This window comes from Uloborus diversus, chromosome 7, assembly GCF_026930045.1.
Source record: "Uloborus diversus isolate 005 chromosome 7, Udiv.v.3.1, whole genome shotgun sequence".
In the NCBI taxonomy this organism is placed as follows: Eukaryota; Metazoa; Arthropoda; class Arachnida; order Araneae; family Uloboridae; genus Uloborus; species Uloborus diversus.
Window position 1 is genome coordinate 106,295,975 of NC_072737.1, and position 21,145 is coordinate 106,317,119.

At 31.2% G+C, this 21,145-nt stretch overlaps 1 protein-coding gene across 2 annotated transcripts in view; it reads left to right on the forward strand.

The window, feature by feature from the left end:
* The window catches only part of LOC129225549 (histidine--tRNA ligase, cytoplasmic-like), a 37,881-nt gene that overhangs the window by 14,086 nt on the left and 2,650 nt on the right, over nucleotides 1–21,145 (forward strand). For both annotated transcript variants that reach the window (XM_054859994.1, XM_054859993.1), the window contains 7 exons: nucleotides 1,831–1,938; nucleotides 5,300–5,492; nucleotides 5,584–5,711; nucleotides 6,710–6,782; nucleotides 14,283–14,461; nucleotides 15,223–15,339; nucleotides 20,242–20,388. In XM_054859994.1, coding sequence (XP_054715969.1) covers nucleotides 1,831–1,938; nucleotides 5,300–5,492; nucleotides 5,584–5,711; nucleotides 6,710–6,782; nucleotides 14,283–14,461; nucleotides 15,223–15,339; nucleotides 20,242–20,388 — 945 coding nt within the window. The remainder of the gene's footprint in view (nucleotides 1–1,830; nucleotides 1,939–5,299; nucleotides 5,493–5,583; nucleotides 5,712–6,709; nucleotides 6,783–14,282; nucleotides 14,462–15,222; nucleotides 15,340–20,241; nucleotides 20,389–21,145) is intronic.

The following is a 21,145-nucleotide window of genomic DNA, read 5'->3' on the forward strand; positions in this document are numbered from 1 at the left end:
TTTTAAATTAATGTTTACTTCATTTCCTTCGATAGAAAAGAAAAACCTGCTATGGGGAAAACCAGAACCTAAATAGCATGGAAAAAATTACAGGAGTGCGTATATTCGGATTTATTTTTCGATTGTAGCGTAGCAAAAACTTAGGAAATTACATTGAAAATGAATTTGACTCCAAGTTTTGAACAATTTTAAAAATCGGAAATCATTTCGATTGGCAGTGCAAAAAAAAAAAAAAAGAGAAGCAGCAGATGCATGGCACATTTTAATAGAATTCCTTCCGAATATTCTCGACTCCATCTTTGATGCTTTAAAAGTATCCGAAGATTACTTAATGAAAGAACAGATTTCGGCTCAATGCACAGTTTGATAACAGATTTTTTTTTAAATATTTCTTTTTTTCTGGCAAGTAAATATTGTTATATCCTACATAAAATAAAAGTTATGTTTTCCAAACTATACAAACTCTTAAATTTAATGAATTATGTACGTGCTATTATAAAGTATGTGCAAGAATAAATCTTTTCCTTAGAGCAACAGTAAGACATATAATTCCAGGAATTACAGTGAGATATCCTACTGTTGCTTTGCGATCTTACCGTTGATACATTACTCTATCACTTTTTTGCTCATATTATAAATTTAATGGGCGTCAGTGGTGGTAATTCTATGGTTTTGTTTTTCGTATTCGGTGAACCGAATTCTGGATAACTCGAATTTTTCTCGCATTCACTGCAACTTCGACTTATTGAAGTTTCACTGTAATTGAAGAGTTGAAAAATGCAGTCAGGTTTTGTCCGATTTCAAGATAAGCTTGGGAGTTGAAAAGCTTTAAACAATGACCCTTGCCTTAGTTTTGTCATTTGTGCTGAAATCTATCCCATTTTCCATTCAAAGAAATTTAATCAAGTCTGGAATCATGATCTAAATTTGAAAGCCCTTTTACTAATCTCGTTGCCCTCCTCTAAATCCTTTCCAATAAGTTAGAGTTAGATTAAGGTGACCAAAACTGAACAGCAAACTCCAAATGAGGTCTCTTACCAATCTTTTGTATAAAAGTAGAACTTCCTTAGCATTTTGTGAAATAGACCTATTGATAAAGCCCAACATTTTGCTGGCATTTTTACTTGCTGTCCTACACTATTGACTAAACTTATACAGACTTAAAGCAGTGACAGACATCCACTCAAAGCCAAACTGTTTCGAGTGGACTTTCTCCTTTTTCAGTTCAAATGCGTCAAGTTCACTAATCTCCGCTTTTGCACTCAGTGTCTCAAAACTTCTGCTATCTTGATGCGAGCATGTGTTGTGTAGGTTTTGATGACGTCATGCTCTGAAGGTCTCGCCAACTAACTACCATTTGCTTTTTGAAGAGGCCTTTTTTTTTTAATTTCCTTTTTTTTACTCCTGATAGCACAGTTTCATTTTAAATCTATAATTTATTTTGAGTATGCTTTAGAAAGTATTATAATCATATCAAAAAATAATTTGTTTAAAGAAATTCTGTGAATTTCCTAAAATTGTTCCAATATTATTTAAAGAAAATACATTTTATCTTGTAGAAAGTTGTATCTCAAGTTACTGAAACTTTTGTGTCTTACTCATTACCATTGCATCATACATTTTATTTAGAAATTGACTTTATTTCTAGAATTTAATTTTATTTCACTTAAAAATGGATAATTTTGCTGATTGCTTAAATTTGTTTATGTATGATTGGTTATGTATTTATCTAGATGTATGGTTTGTATGTACATACTGTCAGCATTTCAAAAAAAAAAAGCTTAAGTGTGTTTATATTTCCATTCAAAATTTATTTTTCATTTGTTTTAGGATTTTGATATTGCCGGAGCGTATAATGATATGGTGCCAGATGTTGAATGTGTGCGAATTATGAAAGAAATTTTAAATGAGCTTGACATTGGAGATTATGTGATAAAGGTTTGTCCTTTTATTTCTTAATTTTATAAATAATGTTGCCACGATCCTTAAAATCATTCTCACTTATTTATTTTGTTTTATTTTTTGCATAGAAATCAAATTCTTTGAAAAATTATTAAAAATGGTTTTTAAAATTTGGGGCCAAAAAATAAGCAAGATGAACTATCAACATAAATAAAATACAAATGTTTCAAGAATTACAGCAGCTAGTTATATCAATACTTCACATGGTCATCACATGGAATGGGAGAGCGAATGAACATAACCAATTGGCGAGAAATTCATCATCCATTATTTGTAAATATACAGGTGAACCAAATGACCTTTTAATTTTCTACTACGGGCAAAGCTCTGTGGGTACCACTAGTAAGAAGTATAGAAGCAGAAAAGGAAAAAATAAAGGAATAAAACAACTTCATAAATGGCTTCAAGTCAAAACTTTGATTAGAAGTCCAACTAAGGACAGTAATATGAAAAGCATGTAAACTGCTTCCATGCTTGCATTTCCTGTAATTTTCTTCATCTTAAAGAAGGTGCTTGAGGTCCCGATATGTTTAAGATTTGAAAGAGCTCATTTGCTAAAGAAAAATACTGAACAAATTGAAATGAGAAATGGAATTCAAAATGTGAATCTAAAATGTGTACTGTACATGCTCACATACGAGTATAAGTCAGTTAGTGGTTAAGTGGTCCCACATTTTCAGAGGGAGAATCTGTACAACTTCAAACCCCCACTTTCAGAGAAAATATTGAAATATTTTTCAACATCTTTATAAAAACATCAAACCTTTGTCAGATGCTCAATTTTCATCTATAAGCTCACATTTTATGCATTGGGAAAGAGATTTCTTGTAACCCCTAAAACCTGTGTCTTCAAATTTCATCTGCTATTTTTGCTTCAAATGTTGTTTTTTGACTTTTAATTCTTTTGTTTAAAAATTCGGTCAATTTTATTCAAATTGTAACCCAAAAGTTTAACTATGGGTTAATTCCATATGTGACAGACATTACATCAGGCAACTATTTTTCTTAGTTTCAGGTACTAAATATTAAAATATGTTAATAAATTTTGGTGTACTAAGACATTTTTATGCCCTTATTACATACAAATAAAAAAAAATATTTTGTTGAATTAAATATTTGAGTTATAAAGGAATAAAACACTGCGACAGACATTACAAAAAATGGACATGGAAATGAGCTGATGCCTTGTTAACCAATTGCTCTGAATTGATTTATGTTATGGGTTCAAAAAAAAATTGTTAGTAAACAAAGAATGTTTTCTACAATATTTAAGTGAAAAAAGTAAAAATTTCAAAAAAGTTTTTTTTTTTTTAAATATTTCAACTGTGTGACAGACATTACAAGATTTTGTGACAGACATTACACGTGCAAAATTTTTATTTAAATTTCTATCAGTAAATGAAAAATATTTATTTCTTATGACATTAAATGTTACAAATTGAATACTTAAATGATTTGGAAGATGAAAAATTGCTAAACTACATTATTAAAGTTTGTAAAACCCACGAGAGTTGACCAAAGTTGGAGCAACTGTGGTTGCTACTATTTGTGTTTTATTATACCAAACAGCATGGCTTCTGACTCAAATTTAAATAGTCCTTTTATTTTGGCTGGCATGAGACACTTTATTTGGTACTGTTCTCCCTCTGTTTTAATTATTATACCATTAAACTTTTCACTGTCATATGTTGCAGTGACCCATTGACCGCATTGAAATTCTTCACTACCTGAAGGTAATGGTATTAAAGAGCTTTCCACGCATTCTCCAGTTTTAAAATATAAAATTATTCCTTTTTTGCTGTCTGATATTGAACCATAAAATATTTTCCCTTCAGAGCAAGAACGGAAACAGTGTGCTTTCCTGGTATTTGGAATTCCCTTGATTTCTTCATCATCTATTCTCCACAAATTATCCCAATCTGCTTTCATTGCTACTAGCCTCTCTTTACACGTCGTTTTATGGTTCCACCAATGCAATCGATGCAACCTTTACCATGGGAGGTGGCTGAAAAATGCCACGCTGTTGAGAGTTTGAGTCATAGCATAAATGGTGTACTTTTGTTTAAAATGTTGTGATGTACCATCAGATATAAATTCAGCATGCTTCATTTTAAACTGGGGATGTTTTTGAGAAAACTGTTCCAATATTACGTCATTAAACGTTACATGACAGCATATTTGTCATGATTAAGATAGTCGGACACAACAACATAGGGTTCAGAACTTACATTAGCACTCTCCGGTGTTTCTCGATAATATAACATAGTTGTGTAAATTGTGGTTGATGTGCTTTGCCAATGAGCTGACCAAATTTTATCTTGATAGACATGGGCATAGTTTTCACTAAAATCAACATGAAATAAAAGTGTGCCATAAGGTATATTCGATTTAAGGTTTTCCAAATATTTTGATTGTTTGCGCTTTTGTATCTGTCTGATTATATCATCTGTCTGTCTTTGTATTGATCTATTGTATTGATTTTACTCTAGATCATCTTCTAGTTCTAAGCAGAAAATAATGCTCATAAAACTTGAAACACTCACAGTATGAGGCCTAATGGGTTGTGTTGAGCTGTTTACTAAAACTGTTCTGTTGTTGCCAAAATCAACTTAGAAATTGTTACAATTTGATGCTTGCATATTTAAATAAACTATTGTGACAGACATTACACATGTGACAGACATTACATATGTGACAGACATTACAAATTTAAAAACCCTCTATATAATTGAATCTTTTAGGTTTTTTAAAATTAACTACATGGACATGTTTCTTATAACACAGAATAAGAGGAAATATAAATAAAAGTATAAGATATAAACATATAATTGTTAAAACTTAAAAAAGTTATGTTTTTTGTGACAGACATTACAGGTCTCAGAGAGATTATTCTAAAACCTTTAAAAAATTCAAAAATATTTTTTATCAATAACTTTGATGGTTTTCAAGTGCTCATGAATCATTTTTCTTGACTAATAAAACTTTTGAAAGGGATCCATTTCAAATTTTTAATTTAAAGGAAAATCAAAGTTGTGAAAATAAAGCTTGTAGTTTCGGTCACAGAATTCAATCTAAAAAATACTTCATAAAAAAATATTAAGATATATTAATAGCAGTGAATTTTATTAATTTCAAAAAATTTGTTTTATTTTCTACACATTATGATCCAAAACTAAAAGTTTTGATGAAATTTAAAAATTAGTAACTATGTCCACATATTCATGGAATTAACCTATGGCATAATTTGAAATGACCTTGCATTGCAAAGTCAAAAGTTATGACTTAGTATTGTTTTTTTTTTTTAAATCTATGTATATTTTTATTTTTTTAATTTTAGGTTAACCATAGACTAATACTTGATGGAATGTTTGATGTATGTGGAGTTCCTTCAGAAAAATTTCGCACAATATGTTCATCTGTTGATAAGTTAGACAAAACACCTTGGGATGAAGTTAAACTTGAGATGGTGAATGAAAAGCATTTGGATGAAGCTATTGCTACCAAAATAGGAGAATATGTTAAAAGACATGGTATGTATGCATGCACTTTTGATAACTTACATAAATTTTTATTAGTGCTTTGTTTCAATGCATATTATTTAAATGTTCTTTCATTTTGTAGGTGGTGCAGATCTTGTAGATGAACTTTTACAATCTCCTGAATTGTCCGAGAACAAATTTGCTAAACAAGGATTAGAATCTATGAAATTATTTTTCGTATACTGTGAACTGTATGATGTACTAGATAAAGTAAGTATTTTAGATGATATTTAGTTTTAGTAAACTTTTTTTTTTTATGAAAGCTTTCCTCTCACTTAATTCAGTTATTCTTTTACATTTTTTTACTGAATTTTGGTCCTTATTGGACAATATTTTTTCAGTTTTTGTCGATCATTCTTTTATTTTGTTTTGATATACTTCCGAAATCTTAAGAGGTTTCCACAGAAGTCATTTGGACATCACAATTAACTGTTTTGCACAAATGCTTAAAAGTAATTAATATCAAATATTCAAGTTTATTCCAGTTTATAGTTTTTTCCAGTTTTAACAGTCACATTTTTTTATTAATCATGGAAAAACATCTATATTTTGTATTTTCAAATGTTCTGTTATCTACAATGATTTCTAGCATAAAAAGGCATTTTGCATGTAAATTTTACTGAGTTATTTCAGAAATATATATTTTTTCTGTGCAATTTTCTGCTGTCCTTATAATTCTGACCACCACTGTATCCATGAGAGATAATAGTACTAAAATTTCCATCATTTTAATTTACATAAAGTGTTGTTTTTTTTGCTGTGATTAATTTCATCTTAATGCTGTTGTGCTAGTAATCAGTCCTAATTGAGAAGCTATGGTATGAGAGCAAAGGTGCCCATTTGGGGAGGGAGGCTGAAGCCCCCCCCCCCCCCCTAGAAATTAGAACTTCCTTTCTTTTCTTTCTTTTTTATTTGCAAAAATGTAAAAACATTTCTCCAGCCGTTAATGAGTAAGTTATTAAAAACGTCAAATTTTAATAACTCTAATCTGCACTAAAATCAGTTTCCATGGGGAAATTATCCTGCTAAACCATTGGGAAAATATCTGAGCCCCCCCCACCCCTCTTGCAATTTTGCATATGGGTTCCCTTGTATGAAAGAACTTTTTGTGCTCCTTAGAAGGCGTACATTATGGTGGTTTACTATTTTAAGCCTTCAATGTTTTATACTTTTTTTGCAATGTTTTTATAACTAACTTGATTATGCAGGTTTCCTTTGATCTAAGCCTGGCAAGAGGTCTTGATTATTATACTGGTATCATATTTGAAGCTGTTTTAAAAGGTATGCTTCTTTTGTGACCAACCCTTTCTTTTAAGTTTCTTATTGTATTTATTTATTTATTTATTTTTTTTTGAAACTATTTTTGATTGTAGAATGTAAAATGTATCGAATTCATGTTCTTTAAAAGTAGATTTTCCCTTTATTTTCAACACATTAACTATTTAAAATCTTGAAAAACTTAATCTTAAAATTCAAAATTCACACATGACAATTTTCAGTTCTTCAAATTTTGTTTACTGATCATTAATTTTTATGTAATTCTGAAACCAATTTATGTTATAATTGCATTACTTGTACAATAAAAAATCATATATTAATTGGAACACCCCCCCCCCAACTGCAGCAATGTACTTAGTGTTAATGTTATTTTGATTTCTTTCTTTTCTAATTATTTTACAGTTATGTGAAAGTGTAAATCCACGAATTGGGATGTAATTTCCCACTTTAAATTAATTCTAAGGTGACCATTATTTAGTGACTACATTTAGAAAGCCTCCCTCTTAACACTACTGAAATTTCTTCCTTCAAAACATCTTAACATCTGTTCTTTACTGTTCAATTAATTGGTGCTAACTAAAAAGCAGTGCATTCTTGTTAATGATTTTTAAGAAAATTAGTTCTTTGTGGTGCTACTTGCTACCCATTATATGCTATCTCAGAGGTTCCCAAGCCTTTTGGCTATGTGTGCCACCAATTTGGTAGAAAAAAAAAATAATATCTGAGAATATTTTGTCTCTGAGAGCTCTTTGTGAATCAGAAAGGGTCTTGAAGTTAGCTTGGAAAATTTAAAGGAAATATCCATCCAGTCATTTCTTGATAAAAAATTAATTTTATTGAGGTTTTCATAATATATCATTGGTTTTATGGTGCTGCTGTGACGATACCATAATTGCAGTCCATTTCCGCGACAAATACTCGTGCTGCCATCTAGTAATAGAACAATAAGTTAACTTCTAATTTATTATAGCTGATTGCAAAATTAGCGGAAAAAATATTGACTGGAATTTTGTCATGGGCGCCCATATGCAAAATTGTAAGGGGCAGCTCAGATATTTTAACCATGGTTTAGCAAGATAATTTCCCCATGGAAGCACATTTCAGGACAGATTCGAGTCATTAAAATTTGACATTTTTAATAACTTATTCATTAATGGCTGGAGAAGAAATATTTTTACATTTTTTCAAAGAAAAAAATACTAAAAGCAAGGAAGTTCTAATTTAGAAGGGAGGGTCGGACCCCCCTTGCCCCCCTATATGGGCGCCCTTGAATTTTGTTAAAACTATTTTTCGAGTACGAAAGGAAAAGGTTAAGGATGAAAACTTTTTATCCTTTCTTCAGCGAAGAGAGGATTAATTCTGTTTAAATCAATGAAATTTGCTAACTGCACAAGTTCGTTAGAGATTTTTATAACTCATTACAAAAGTAATGTAAAAAATATGACATTTAATGCTGTTGTATAGATCATTTGAAGAGCCCTAAAAAGATGTAATAGATAAAATAAAGCTTGCAATCGAAGTTATTTTGTTTTCTGCGGAGGCGGGGGTGAGGATTAACGAGATTGAAAAGAAATGTAAAATGAAAATAAAGGAATTTTTTTAAAAAATTTTTTTTTTGCCTTTTCACTTCTCTTTTACAATTAGAGATTTTAGAAACAAATCATTAAAGTGAAAACAATTATATTTTAGATTTTTCGTGAACTAGAATTAAAACAATGACACAGGTATGAAAAATATCAAACGTTGTAAAATGATCAAAAAAAAAAAAAAAAAAAAATCAATAGCACAACAAAAATTAATTTCATGATAATTCAACATTTTCTCACTACAGTGATCCAAAAATTAATATTAATAACCCAATAAGGAAAATACGGCAAAAATTTAAATGAACAAATAAGTTTTACTAAAAAGCATAACTTTTAGTAATGAAAATATCATAGAAAATAAAAAGTTTGATATTTTTCCTGAAAGCAAAACAGAAAATGGATGAATTACATATAAAATAGCAAATTTGCTAAACTCGTACGGAAGTATTTTGGGGTTACAAGTATTTCCTTTTTCCTTTCAAGAAAAATGTCAGCTGGCAAATTAAAAAACTCTACCTTAGTCCATTGTCTCTGCTCACGTCTTTTCTGCAGTAAAATAATAATAAAAAAGAGTTCCCCATGACTTCAAAACATGTGTTTTGAAGTCATGGGGCGAGTCAAGTTTAGCGAGTTTTTACCAATTTATACTTGAAAAAAAAAAATCTTTTGTTGGTACATTTTAGTAGTTCTTATTTTCCACTAAACCATCAGTGAGCACAAAATAATGCCTCAGTATCAAAAATAAATAATAGAAATTATAACACACTGAAATGAAAAAAATGCCTGAAACTTAATTAAACAAATACGTTTTGCTAATAAGTATTACTTTTAGACATGTAAATATCATAACGAAGCAAAGTTTCAAAATTTTCTGAAAAGTAAAAATAATTAAGCAAAGTAAGAGAAAAAGCATAAATCTACTAAAACTCTCGGGCACGTGTTTCGGGGTTACAAGGAACCTCTTTTTCCTTGCAAAATAGATATAAGCCCTTGAATTTAAAGACTCGTGGCCAAAAAGTGATCCCCCCCCCCTTTCTTTTGTCGATACTGTGGCACTGCCTTCATTCTCTTTGAGCTCACTATTAGTTTAGAGGAAAATAAAGACTTAAAAGTACCAAGTTTTTTTTTCTTCCAAGTATAAATTTGCAAAATTACGCTGAAACGTGTTTTGGAGTCATAGGGAGCTCTTTTTTTCAATGCAGAAAAGGTGTTAGCTTGTTTATGTACAGACAATCGACTGGGGCGAAGTTTTTAAATCCTCAAGCTCACATCAGTTTTGAAAGGAAAAAGGAGTTCCTTGTAACCCCGAAACACATGCCAACGAATTTTTGCAATGTTTTGTCATTTTGTATTTATTTATTCATTTGTTTTCCTTTTTGCTTCAAGGCTAATTTTCAAACTTTTTATTTTTCATGATACATTACTAAAAGTTATGCTTTTTAGCAAAATGTATTTGTTTAGTTACATTTCAGGTATTTTTCTTCTTTTCAATGTGTTATTATTTCTATTATTTATTTTGATACTGAGACTGAGACATTTTCATTCACTTTCAGCTCACTAATAGTTAAGTGGAAAATAAGGACTAAAAGGAAAAGTTTGTTTCTTTTTTTTTTTTTTCCAAGAATAAATTTGCAAAAACTCGCTGACACGCGTTTTGAACTCACGGGGAGTACTTTTTTTATTATTTCATTGCAGAAAAGATGTGAGCTGAGACAATCGACTGATGTAAAGTTTTAAAATCCGCGCACTCACATGGGGTTCCTTGTAACCCCGAAATACGTCGGTACAAGCTTTTGCAAATTTATATCTTTTTATATTTATTCGTTTATTCATTTTCGCTTTCAGGAAAAAATATCAAACTTTTTATTTTTCATAATAAAAGCATAACATTACTAAAAGTTATGCTTTTTAGTAAAACTGATTCATTCATTTATATTTCCACCGTGTTTTCCTTAAAAAAAAAGGGGGGGGTGTTACTAATGTCAATTTTTGAGTAGTGTCGTAAGAAATGTTTGAATTATCAAGAAATAAATTCTTATTGTGTTATGGATTTTTGTTGATCATTTACAACGTTTGATATTTTTCATCGCAGAGGCATTATTTTTATTCTACTTATGAACAATCTAAAATATGATTATTTTCATTTAATGTATAAGGTGTTTTCTTCGCGTACGATTTATTTCTATAATTGTTAAATATAAAAATTAGTAAAAACCAAAAAAAAAAGGTGAAAAATTTGCATTCATTTTTATTTTCCATTTTTATCACTTTTCAATATCGTTAATCCCCCCCCCCCCCCCCCGCTGAACCCAACACAATTTGGATGGAAAGCTTTATTTCATCTATTACACCTCTTTCGGGTTCGAAAAATGGTCTTTATAACTGTATTTTATGTCATATTTTTTAGTGATTTTTGGATAACTTTCACAACTAGCAAATTGTATTGATTTAAACAAAATTCCTCCTCCCTTCTCTGGAAAAAAAAAAAAAAAAAGCTTTCTTCCTCAATTTTCATGTTCAAAAAACAGTTATAGCAAAATTTCGGTCAATAATTTTTCGTTAATTTCGTAATCAACTGTAACAAAGTAGAAGTTAACTTGTTAACGTATCACTAGATGGCAGCACTCAACATGCGGAAAAGGACTTTATTTATGGTCTCATCTATTGTGCATGTTTTCTGAAATTTCCACTAAGCTATCTCCTTCTGGCCTGTTTTTTAATTTTTTTCCTGGGAGTGCAATGAGTGCATTTTCAATGCATAGCCTTTTCCACTAAGCTATCTCCTCCTGGCCTGTTTTTTAATTTTTTTCCTGGGAGTGCAATGAGTGCATTTCCAATGCAAATTATACAAAAAAAAAAAAAAAACTCACCCACTGATAAGTAAAAAATATTAGTTTCTGAAAGCCAGCGGGAGGCAATTGTCCATTCCTGACCTTCTGAATGATGGGCATGTTTTTTTGTTTTTTTTTTCTTGGAGCAAGAGGTGGTTTCTTTAGAGAGGTTTCACTATAACTCTACACAGTTAGTGATAAAAATATTTCCTTTGTGTTGTAACAATTTCTAATCAAAATAGCAACTAAAATTAGAATTTTAACCACTGCTTAATTTTTTTCTTATTTTTGGTAAGATACCAATTAAGGCATAAAGAACAAAGAGATGCAAGTGCATACTTGCCAACTCTACTGTTTTTAACGGGAGACTCTCGTTTTTTGCTTCGATCTCTCGATTTCCCGTTTTTTATAATTTTCTCCCGTTCTTGCAACATTTTCAACCAATCATCAAAAGTTTCACTTTCTTCTCAATAGATGGCGCCTTTTTCTAGTCTGCCAATGTCAGGGAATAAGATTTTTTTCATATTAATAACTCATTTAGTAAAATTTAATTTTTTTTAAAGCTTTCCACATTGCATGTTCAACAAAGCACGTGCTTTGCCGAAAATTGCAGCAGATTTCAATCCTTTTGCATCTTGAAAATATTTCAATTAATTGGAAAGTTTGAAGTTATTTTAACATGTGCTACTCTTAGTGATGTAAAATACCTGGGTATTTACATTTAGGGTAAATACCCAGGGTATATAACCAGGTAAATACCCAAAATGGGTATATACCCCGGGTATTTATTTCAAAAATTTATATTCAACTAAAATACTTTTCTGTATGTATTCCACTATGTATATATACAGGGTGTTTTGTTTTAACCTTCAAGACCTCTATTTTTGCAACCGTTAGTCCTAGATGCATACTTCCAATCACAAAAATGTTCAAAATCAGATGAAGACTTAATATATTGAAAATTTGAAGTAAAAATAAAAATGAGTAAATAAATACAAATTTTAACTTTTTACACGGGCCCCAGGTCCTCTGATTTAGGGAAATAATCTCCATTGAAAAACAATTACAAAAAAGTTTGACATTATTACGACCAATATTCACTGAGATATGAAACGCAGCGTTTTGTGATTTACATCACTTTACACTTGCCCTCAGTAACATCTTTTGGGGGAAAATATAGCAGTTAATGGGTGTTTATATAAAATTATATGTGTGCAGAGTTAGGTTTTTCAAATTGTTCAAGGTTTTGCAGCATGTTTTGTGTATTACGGCATAACATTTGCATGAATTTTTGAATAGAAATGAAAAATGTAAATACCTTGTATTTTTTACTTTGCCAACCTATCATTCTTCTGAAAGGGTAATAAGTTCTAATCTCATCTTCTGCATGGTCCCTTAAAACTTTCAAATGGAATAATATCTCCTTGAGTTTTGATTGCACAAACGTCAAGTTTTTTTTGTGTCATTAAGTTTTAAATGCAGATCATTTCTCTAAATATAAGTTAGGGGACCTAGGGCCATATAAAAAGTTAAATTTTGTAGTTTTTGACTCATTTTTATTTTTGCTTCAAACTTTCAATATCTTTACTCTGCATCTGATTTTGAATATTTTTGCAATTGGAAGTATGCATCTAGGACTAAGGGTTGCAAAAATAAAGGTTTTTGCAGGTTAAAACAGAACACCCTGTATAACCAACCATATACAAAACAATGAATTTTCCCCTAAAATTTGTATTTTGATCACATATTTAAAGAATTATTGTGTGAAACAACTCAGCAAGCTTAAATGATATTCACATTGAATGTGTTGGATATGCCTAATCAATGTTGATAGCCAAATTTCACATATAAAAAGCCATTCTACAAAAAGTAAAAAGCTTAACTGGTTACTAAAAAGAAAAAAAAAATCTTATGGCATTGAAAAGAAAGATTCTTTGGTTCATGATATGTTTCTTTCATAATTTCATTAAGTCTTTCAATTAAAAAAATTATAAACTGTGTAATACATATGTATGTATCAAAATTACCAATTATTTCATATTTAGATTTTAAAAAAAATTCCTCGTTCACTTTTTGCATTTTTTTTGTAAAATACCTAGTTTTTGGGTATTTACCCAGGCCTTGGGTAAATACCCAAAAAATATTTACCTACCCACTGGGTATTTACCCAATACACATCACTAGCTACTCTATACCTACTTATTTTATATTTCATTTTCATTATATATTGTGTTTTTTTTTTTTTTTTTTTTTTTTTTTGATTTTAGTAAGTAAATTTTTGTAGCTACTTTTTTGGTAGAGACGAGGGAATGTATGAAACTTAAAGCAAATTCACGCCTTATTATTTGGTTTATTCCTTTGCAGTATATTTTTTTGCTACTACCAATTTGCTTACATTTGAAAAATCCCCATTTCACTTTAAATTTAGTATTCGTGTAATTTAAAAGCATAATTTAATGCTTCTGTTGTGAAGATATGTCGCTGGTGAATCTCCTATATACCTCTAGTGGAATCTCCTGTTTTTTTTTTCTTCGAAGGTTGGCACGTATGCAAGTAGCAAAATTAAAAGTTTGGAGATAACCAGTGCACATGGTAGGTGAACCTCTCCTCTGTCTTGGGGCAAGAGATTGTACTAGTAGCCCTGGTGGCTGCTGCTGTACAGCATGATTTAGAAAAAAAAATTTCAATGAAAGCCTACCTAGGAGCTGATCTTTAAACGTGTTTTACTCAAAACTTCAAAATATCCACTTGCATCCCTTTGCTTCTCACTGCCTCAATTGTGCAAGTAGGATTTTTGTGAAGGTACTTTTTCCCAGCAGTTGCCTACCTTTTATTTTTACTTGTTACCTTTTTACTTAGGACTGAAAAAGTTGTAGGTTTCTCTCACCCTCCTTTATCATCTTGGGGGGAACGAACAACAGCTGTCCGTCCTAATCTTATAGACTTTTGTGAAGTTGCTCACAAATGGCAGTTAAATCACTGTTTTATGGAATGAAGGAGTCTCCTACTGTTAATTGATACTTGAATCTATATATTTCAATCTAATGAAACTTGGTTTAGATAAAAGTAACATATTATTATTTCAGGTGAGCCTGTTCATCTAACTGATGCAGATGGCGAATCATCAAGTGTTGGAAGTATTGCTGGTGGTGGTCGCTATGACAACTTAGTTGGAATGTTCGATTCAAAGAACAAAAATGTTCCATGTGTTGGCATGAGTATTGGAATTGAAAGAATTTTTGCTCTTATGGAAGCAAAGTTACAGGTTTGTAAAATCTACATTTCAGTTTTTGTTCGCCTTTTGATTCATGAAAAGGAAGGAAAAAACTTCTTTACTGAAAAAAAAAAGGAAAACTCTCAAATAAAATTGAAGTGTAAGGTATGGGAAGTGTTACAGATCGAATTAAATAATGGTATATTTATTTATATATATTTATAAGTAATATATATTTATTTATTTATTCTAGGGATGAGTCGTTCATGAACGAATGGGTTCAGTAATATATATATATAACTTGAAAATGGTGGAAAATGAGCATTCAATCATGAAACTTCAGAAATGAACATGCTGTTAATTGATTTTGAGAGGTCAAAATTATAAATTCAAAAAAAAAAAAAAAAAGAAACAGTGATGAAAAAGTTGTAATAAATAAAATCATAACCATTAGAATCAATTGGCTGATGATTAATCAGTAATTGGCCAATTTGCTTATAGGTGTATCCCTAATAAAAGCTTCTGAAAGTTTATGTATCAACAAAAAGTAAAGTTTAAAAATTTGGATATGTAGAGCCTATGTGCTAATATTGACATACATATCAAATATCTGAAGTGCTATAAATTCATTTTAAATTGCATAAATACATTAATTAGAATGAGACATTATGCAGAGCTTGGTCCTAGGCATGTTATCCTTCTCAAAGTTTGTAACAGAAATTGAGGATTTTCTTGTCAGGGCTTGTTTAATGTCAGGTATTTTCGTTTTGTGGAATATTTTGTGCTATGACAATAAAATTTGCATTTTTTAGGCAAATAACAAGAAGATACGAACCACTGAAACTGAGGTGTACGTTGCAACAGCCCAGAAGAAATTAGCCCATCAAAGAATGCTTTTGTGTCGAGAAATGTGGGATGCAGGAATAAAAGTAAAATTTTATTTGAAATTAATTTATTCTAAATTGTATGGTTTGTGAACAATAGCATTAATTACATTAATGAGTTCTTTTTGGTTTCATCCCGTAGTTTGACTTGTTATATTATTGCCATTATCCGGATTAATTTAATTTTGACCTTTTCCGTAAAATTTTCTAGTTTATATTCATAGCTAATTTGATTTGCTGTTAGAATCCCAGTGGCAAAAAGTTTTGTAGCTGTCTGCGACAAGCTTTTAGAACTTCATAACCCGTCTGCAAAATTTCTCAAATGTTTTCAATAAAAAAAAAGTAAAGTAGTCTTTTCAAATAATTTTATTTAAAACATGTCAGGAGGTGACCCTACCCCACCCCCAAAGACAATGGTGCACCTTCCTAAGTTCTAAGAAGCACTATCCTCTCAAGAACGAGACCCCCCCTCCCAAACTGAGACCAAAATCTTGCTCAAATTACTTCCCCCCGCCACTTAAAAATTTCAACCCTGCAATCTGATGGCCCCCCACCCCCTGTCCTTAGTAGGCACCTGATATTTGCAAACATGTGCTGACTACTGAATAGGAGTCTGTCCAGGATTTTTCACAGAATCCTTTTTTTTTTGAAAAATCAATTAATTTTGAGAAAATTCAAATAATTTTGTGTATGGGGGGGGGGAGTGTAAAACGAATTTTCAAAGTGGTTTTCTTTTTTTGTGGTATTCTTTATTTTTCAATAGATAATATCATTCTTGAAGGTTTTCAGTAGGGGGGGGGGGCGGAGGGCGCAGCGGCATCACTCACTGGGAGATAGGAGCCCGTTACATATATTAATACTCATGCATCATTCCACATTATATTAAATTATGCTATAAATGTTTATTGGAAATTTTATATTCACACATTTAAAATAATTGAAAAAAAAAAAAAAAAAAAAAAAATCAAGTAGTGGTTGAGCATCTTTGAAACTCTTAAAAATCTCAGAATTTCATTTAAAACTTCTAAACTTCGAGATTTCAATACAAATAAAAGAAGAATTTATTTGTTTACCTCTTAACAAAGTGTTCTAAACATCAAAAATTTGATTCTCAAAGCAGATGCAAAGAGATTGCTAAAAACGGCTCATAAAAGAATTATTTAAAAAAAAATATTTTAGAATTGCATTTTAGAGGCCTATGATAAACGTATCATTAATATCTATTGACATAGTTGCAGCAAAACTAAAATGAAACCATCTATTCAGCATTTAAATTTTTACTCATAAACAAAAACTGAATTTTGTTTTAAAATCTTGAAATGATGGTTTTAATAGACGTTTATTTGCCTCCATATGAAGCGAAGTCAGCTTGAAAAAAGAGAGTAAAAATTCGATTCTCATATCGGATGCAAACAGATTGAATTTTCAAAATGATGGCAGTAAAAGTATAAAAATGGTAAATGAAAAAGTTTATTAAAGTAAAACAATTTCGGGGTCGGAGGGGGGGGGGGATAGGATGAGTCAAGGTTTAACACCAGATGCTAAATGGCGATAATTTTATAGCTGGAAACCCTATTTTAAGTGAAGAAAAAGTCCTTACATTGTATTTTCAGAGAACTTTATAACAACACCACTGCTAATAAAGATATGCTAAAACAAACAACCAAAATTATTCACTATGTTAGTTATTTATCACTTGCATCACAGAAGTGTACTGACCTTTTATATATATACTAGCAGTACCCGCACAGCGATGCCCGTGCTAAAAACTTAATGGAAGTCCGTTGAATGAAAAAAAAAATTGACGCCCTCTCCCCCTCTGATGTAAAATGATCATTTTTCTTTGTATAAAATGCGTACACATTTTTTCAAAGAAAAAAAAAACCTATTAAGGTTTCTTTGGAATTTAAAACTTTTCGTCAAATCATTAAATTAAATTTACAGTTGCTTTAAAACTCTATTTAGCGAGTGAAGCGGTTTTTACTACAATTTAAAATATTTCGCAAATAAACAAAAAAAAAAAAGATATCAAATAATATCTTTCAAATGTAAAAATAGTTCCGCAACTCTATTGTTTATCGCCAAACTCGCCCAGCAACCACGCTCTCATAATCCATCCGTCTAACGAAAAAAAAAAATCTAATTTGAATTCTGAAACTTTGAATTCAAATTATGTTTTTCGCAATCACGAGTTGCGACAAGACCCTACTCATTAGAGTTATTGTTTCTAGAAATGGCTCCCCCCCCCCAAGCATGTCCCTCCTCCTGGGTGGTTATGTGTGTATAGTTGTGTGTGTGCAGGCTTAAGTGTGTGCACGTAGGCCTGTGTATGTGTGTAAAGGCGCTCACGCGTTGGCGAGTGTGTATGAGCATGCGTGTGAAGGACATGGACGCCACCACCCAGCAGAAGTGGATTCCGGGGGACAGTGCTCAGGAACAGAGCAGCCGTGCCGCCGCAGCGCCGGTGGGCGGTGGTGCTGCTGGTCCAAGCTGAAAAATAATCCCAACGTCAAGGACTGTCAAATGAGAACAATAAGCAATCGTGATTGCTCAAAAAACATCCAGTGGAACATTTAAAAATCATCGTTAGAAAAAAAGAAGAAAATGTCGTACATTTCACTCGGATAAAAGCAAATCAAAAGTTTCTTTTCTTCCAAAACAAATCGCCAAAACAATGAATTACATTTACGGTTGCTTTAAAGATAAAATCCTAGACTGAACTGCTCAGCGCCTAACTCGCCAAGCCACCACGCTACCGGAACCCAGCCCATTTGCAAGTGAAGCGGATGTTTTTTCTTTGGCAAAGAAAAATGTAAACTAATAGCAAAAGTACCCGGCGTTGCCTGGGTTAGCAATAATTATGAGAAACAATCGTTACTTGCATTTGTTTTCTGTTTTAAGTGAAAGAACTTAAAACACACCTTTTTGACGTGATTTAAAATCTAGCTTCTTCCTTACTCATAAAACTAAAGTAGCAGTAAGTAAAAAGAGCAAAATAGTATTCATTTAGAAACGAAAACACGAAATTTAAGCGTATACAAATGTGGAGAATTTCTGAAACATGAAATTAAACTTCACATGTTTAAAAAGATTTATCAGTTAATACTGTTTTTTTTTTTTTTTTTTTACATTGAGTCTTACCTTCTCTGCATGTCTATTGAAGAACGAACTGTTTAAAAAAATGTAGCCGCGCGCCCGTGATCCCCTTAAACTTGATTTAGTTATTTTGGAAATTTTCAATTATTGTGGGTTCTTGGTGCGATTTAAAATATTACCGAATTCGCGGAAATCGTTTTGGGATACCTTGGATAATGCTCCCCCTCCTTACTTTGTAAAACGGTATGTTACTAATTTTTGTTAAAGAGATATTGTTGCCATATGCTAAAATACTTTTGGTCACCATAAAATGGCGCTAGACAATTTCATCCGTAATGTTTCCAAAATAAGTAGTAAAATTTGACGTTGGTTTGAATTTGTGCACAAAGTCACATTAATGGAAGTTTTTGTGCTGTTTATGGATTTGCCTAATTTAGTTGCTGGATTATTTTACAGTAAAAAAAGTTTTTAAAGATTCTTTGATTGGCGATATTTTGTTTACATTCTGAAAGCTGACAAACATTATTACATAGTCTTTGGCTTCAAAAACCGCGACAGTTGAAAAAAATGCCAAATGCATCCGCTACTGAAATCTTTCTACATAAATTTTGGAGAGGTTTCTGCTGTTAGATTGGGTAATGATTAAGTGTCCAATCAGCACAAATAAATATAAAAAAAAACCAGTAATTACAATTGAAGTTCCGTTTAAATGGAAAATAATCAGCCAAATCTAGTTATTATTAGCCAATCTTGGGGAAAAAACGTTACTTTAAGATTTGACTTGAGAAAAGCCTCTAACAGTCAGACGAAACACAAAAATATTCAACAATTCTAGCTTTGAACTGGGAGTTGAGATGATACACTAAAAAATGAATTGTATTGAGGAAAGCCTTCGAACATGGAACAAAAAAGCCCATAACTCGTTTTTCATACAACTTAGAACTTTCTAACAGATGCCATCTTCAGCAGAAAAATAAGCGCTTTCGATGGACACATAATTTTAATATGTGCACATATTTTTTCACCGTCATATTGGGGCATTTATGCGAAAATTTGAACAAATTAGAATAAAAAAGGAACTATCAGTCGGATTTTTTTCGAACTGGTCTACAAACCTCCCCAGTGCCAAAAAGAACAAACGGTGAAAGTTTCAGCCAAATCTGCCGGGCAGTTTCTGAGATCTTAGGGAACAAATTTACCAAACTCCATTTTTATATATATAGATATATGCACACAGAAATATGCGTTATTTTGATTTGACATGACATTTGCTTTTTCATTAAACAATGTGAGAAAGATCGGACAGCTTTTTTTCCTTTCTTTTCTCTGCAGATAAACTTTTTTTTCCCTGGACGGATAAATTTTATTCTTTTAGGGAGGACAGTCGTGAGAGGGGGGGGGGGGGGGTCGTTGTCTGCAACAATGTTGCCCTGTCCAGATGTCATCGTGTCGCTGTCGCAGCGTTTCTGCCACTGGGGTTAGAATTATTTACAATTTTTCTCCTATTAAAAAGATATCTTCTAAGAAAATCTAAATAATAAACTTAAAAGTAATTATATATTTTTTGGCATTTTCTAAATAATTTATTTAAATAATACTTGCTGCATGAAAAAATAGTAGAATGTTGCATTTCCTTTCTTTGGATTGAAATCATAATGTATTTGTTTTTATTTTTGTGTTCGTTTTTCCAATCAATTTATGAAGTTTTGGTTTCAGTTTTACTTTCAACAGTTGAGTCACTTTGGTGAGAAATTATTTAGATTATTTGAAATTAAAGTCCTAATTAATTGATTATTTCATTGTACAAAGTTTTAGACTGCTTCTTTTACATGCATTAATATAATTTTGCAGGCTGAACAATCATACAAGTTAAATCCAAAATTACTGGATCAGTTACAGTATTGTGAAAGTCGTGGTATTCCATGGGCCATAATCATTGGAGAAAGTGAACTTCAGAAAGGAGTAGTGAAATTAAGAGACATAGACACCAGGGAAGAGGTGAGGAATCATATCAGAGCATTTAAATAGTCTTCAATTTTAATGACCTTTCTCCTTAATTTTGTTTCTGTATAAGACTCTCATCAGGTATCGCCAATATTAATCTATTTAACGCAAATCATTGTTGAAAGTCTTCAGTAGTTTGCTAGTCTGAGATCAGTAACTAAACTGCCAACATTGTAATCACATTCAAAATTAAGCCACATTTTAAATTTTATTTAGACATAGCTTAGTAAAATTATGCATTTACATTTATGTAAAATGTTCTTGGATGCGCAATAAGTTTGTTTAAAATATTTCTTCCGATACATTGTGCAAATTTTATATACAATACATACTTTTAGGCCTTTGTTGAATTGTGGTAGAAACATACATTGTGGTTAATTTTAAGTTAGCCACTAACACATTGCCTGTAGACCAGTATACCTTGTCTTCGTATTTACTGGATTCAATGATCAGTCACATTTTTTAGGATTTCTAACAGTTTTCTGCATGTAATTGATATTTTTGGTTACAAAGCAGAGCTATGACATGTTGAATAGCTGCGAGACAATTTAAATGACTTTGTAAACCAAATTTCAAGGTCAGACATAATTTAATGTTGATTTTTAACAAGTTATATCGTAAAAATAATAAAGACTACCATTTTATTTTAAACCTTTCGTTTCCAGAATATCCATATCACGCCAATAGTTTCTTACTTCTGCTTTGAATTTGTTCATGCTCTGGAAAAGCTTGGTGCATATCCAGGGGTGTT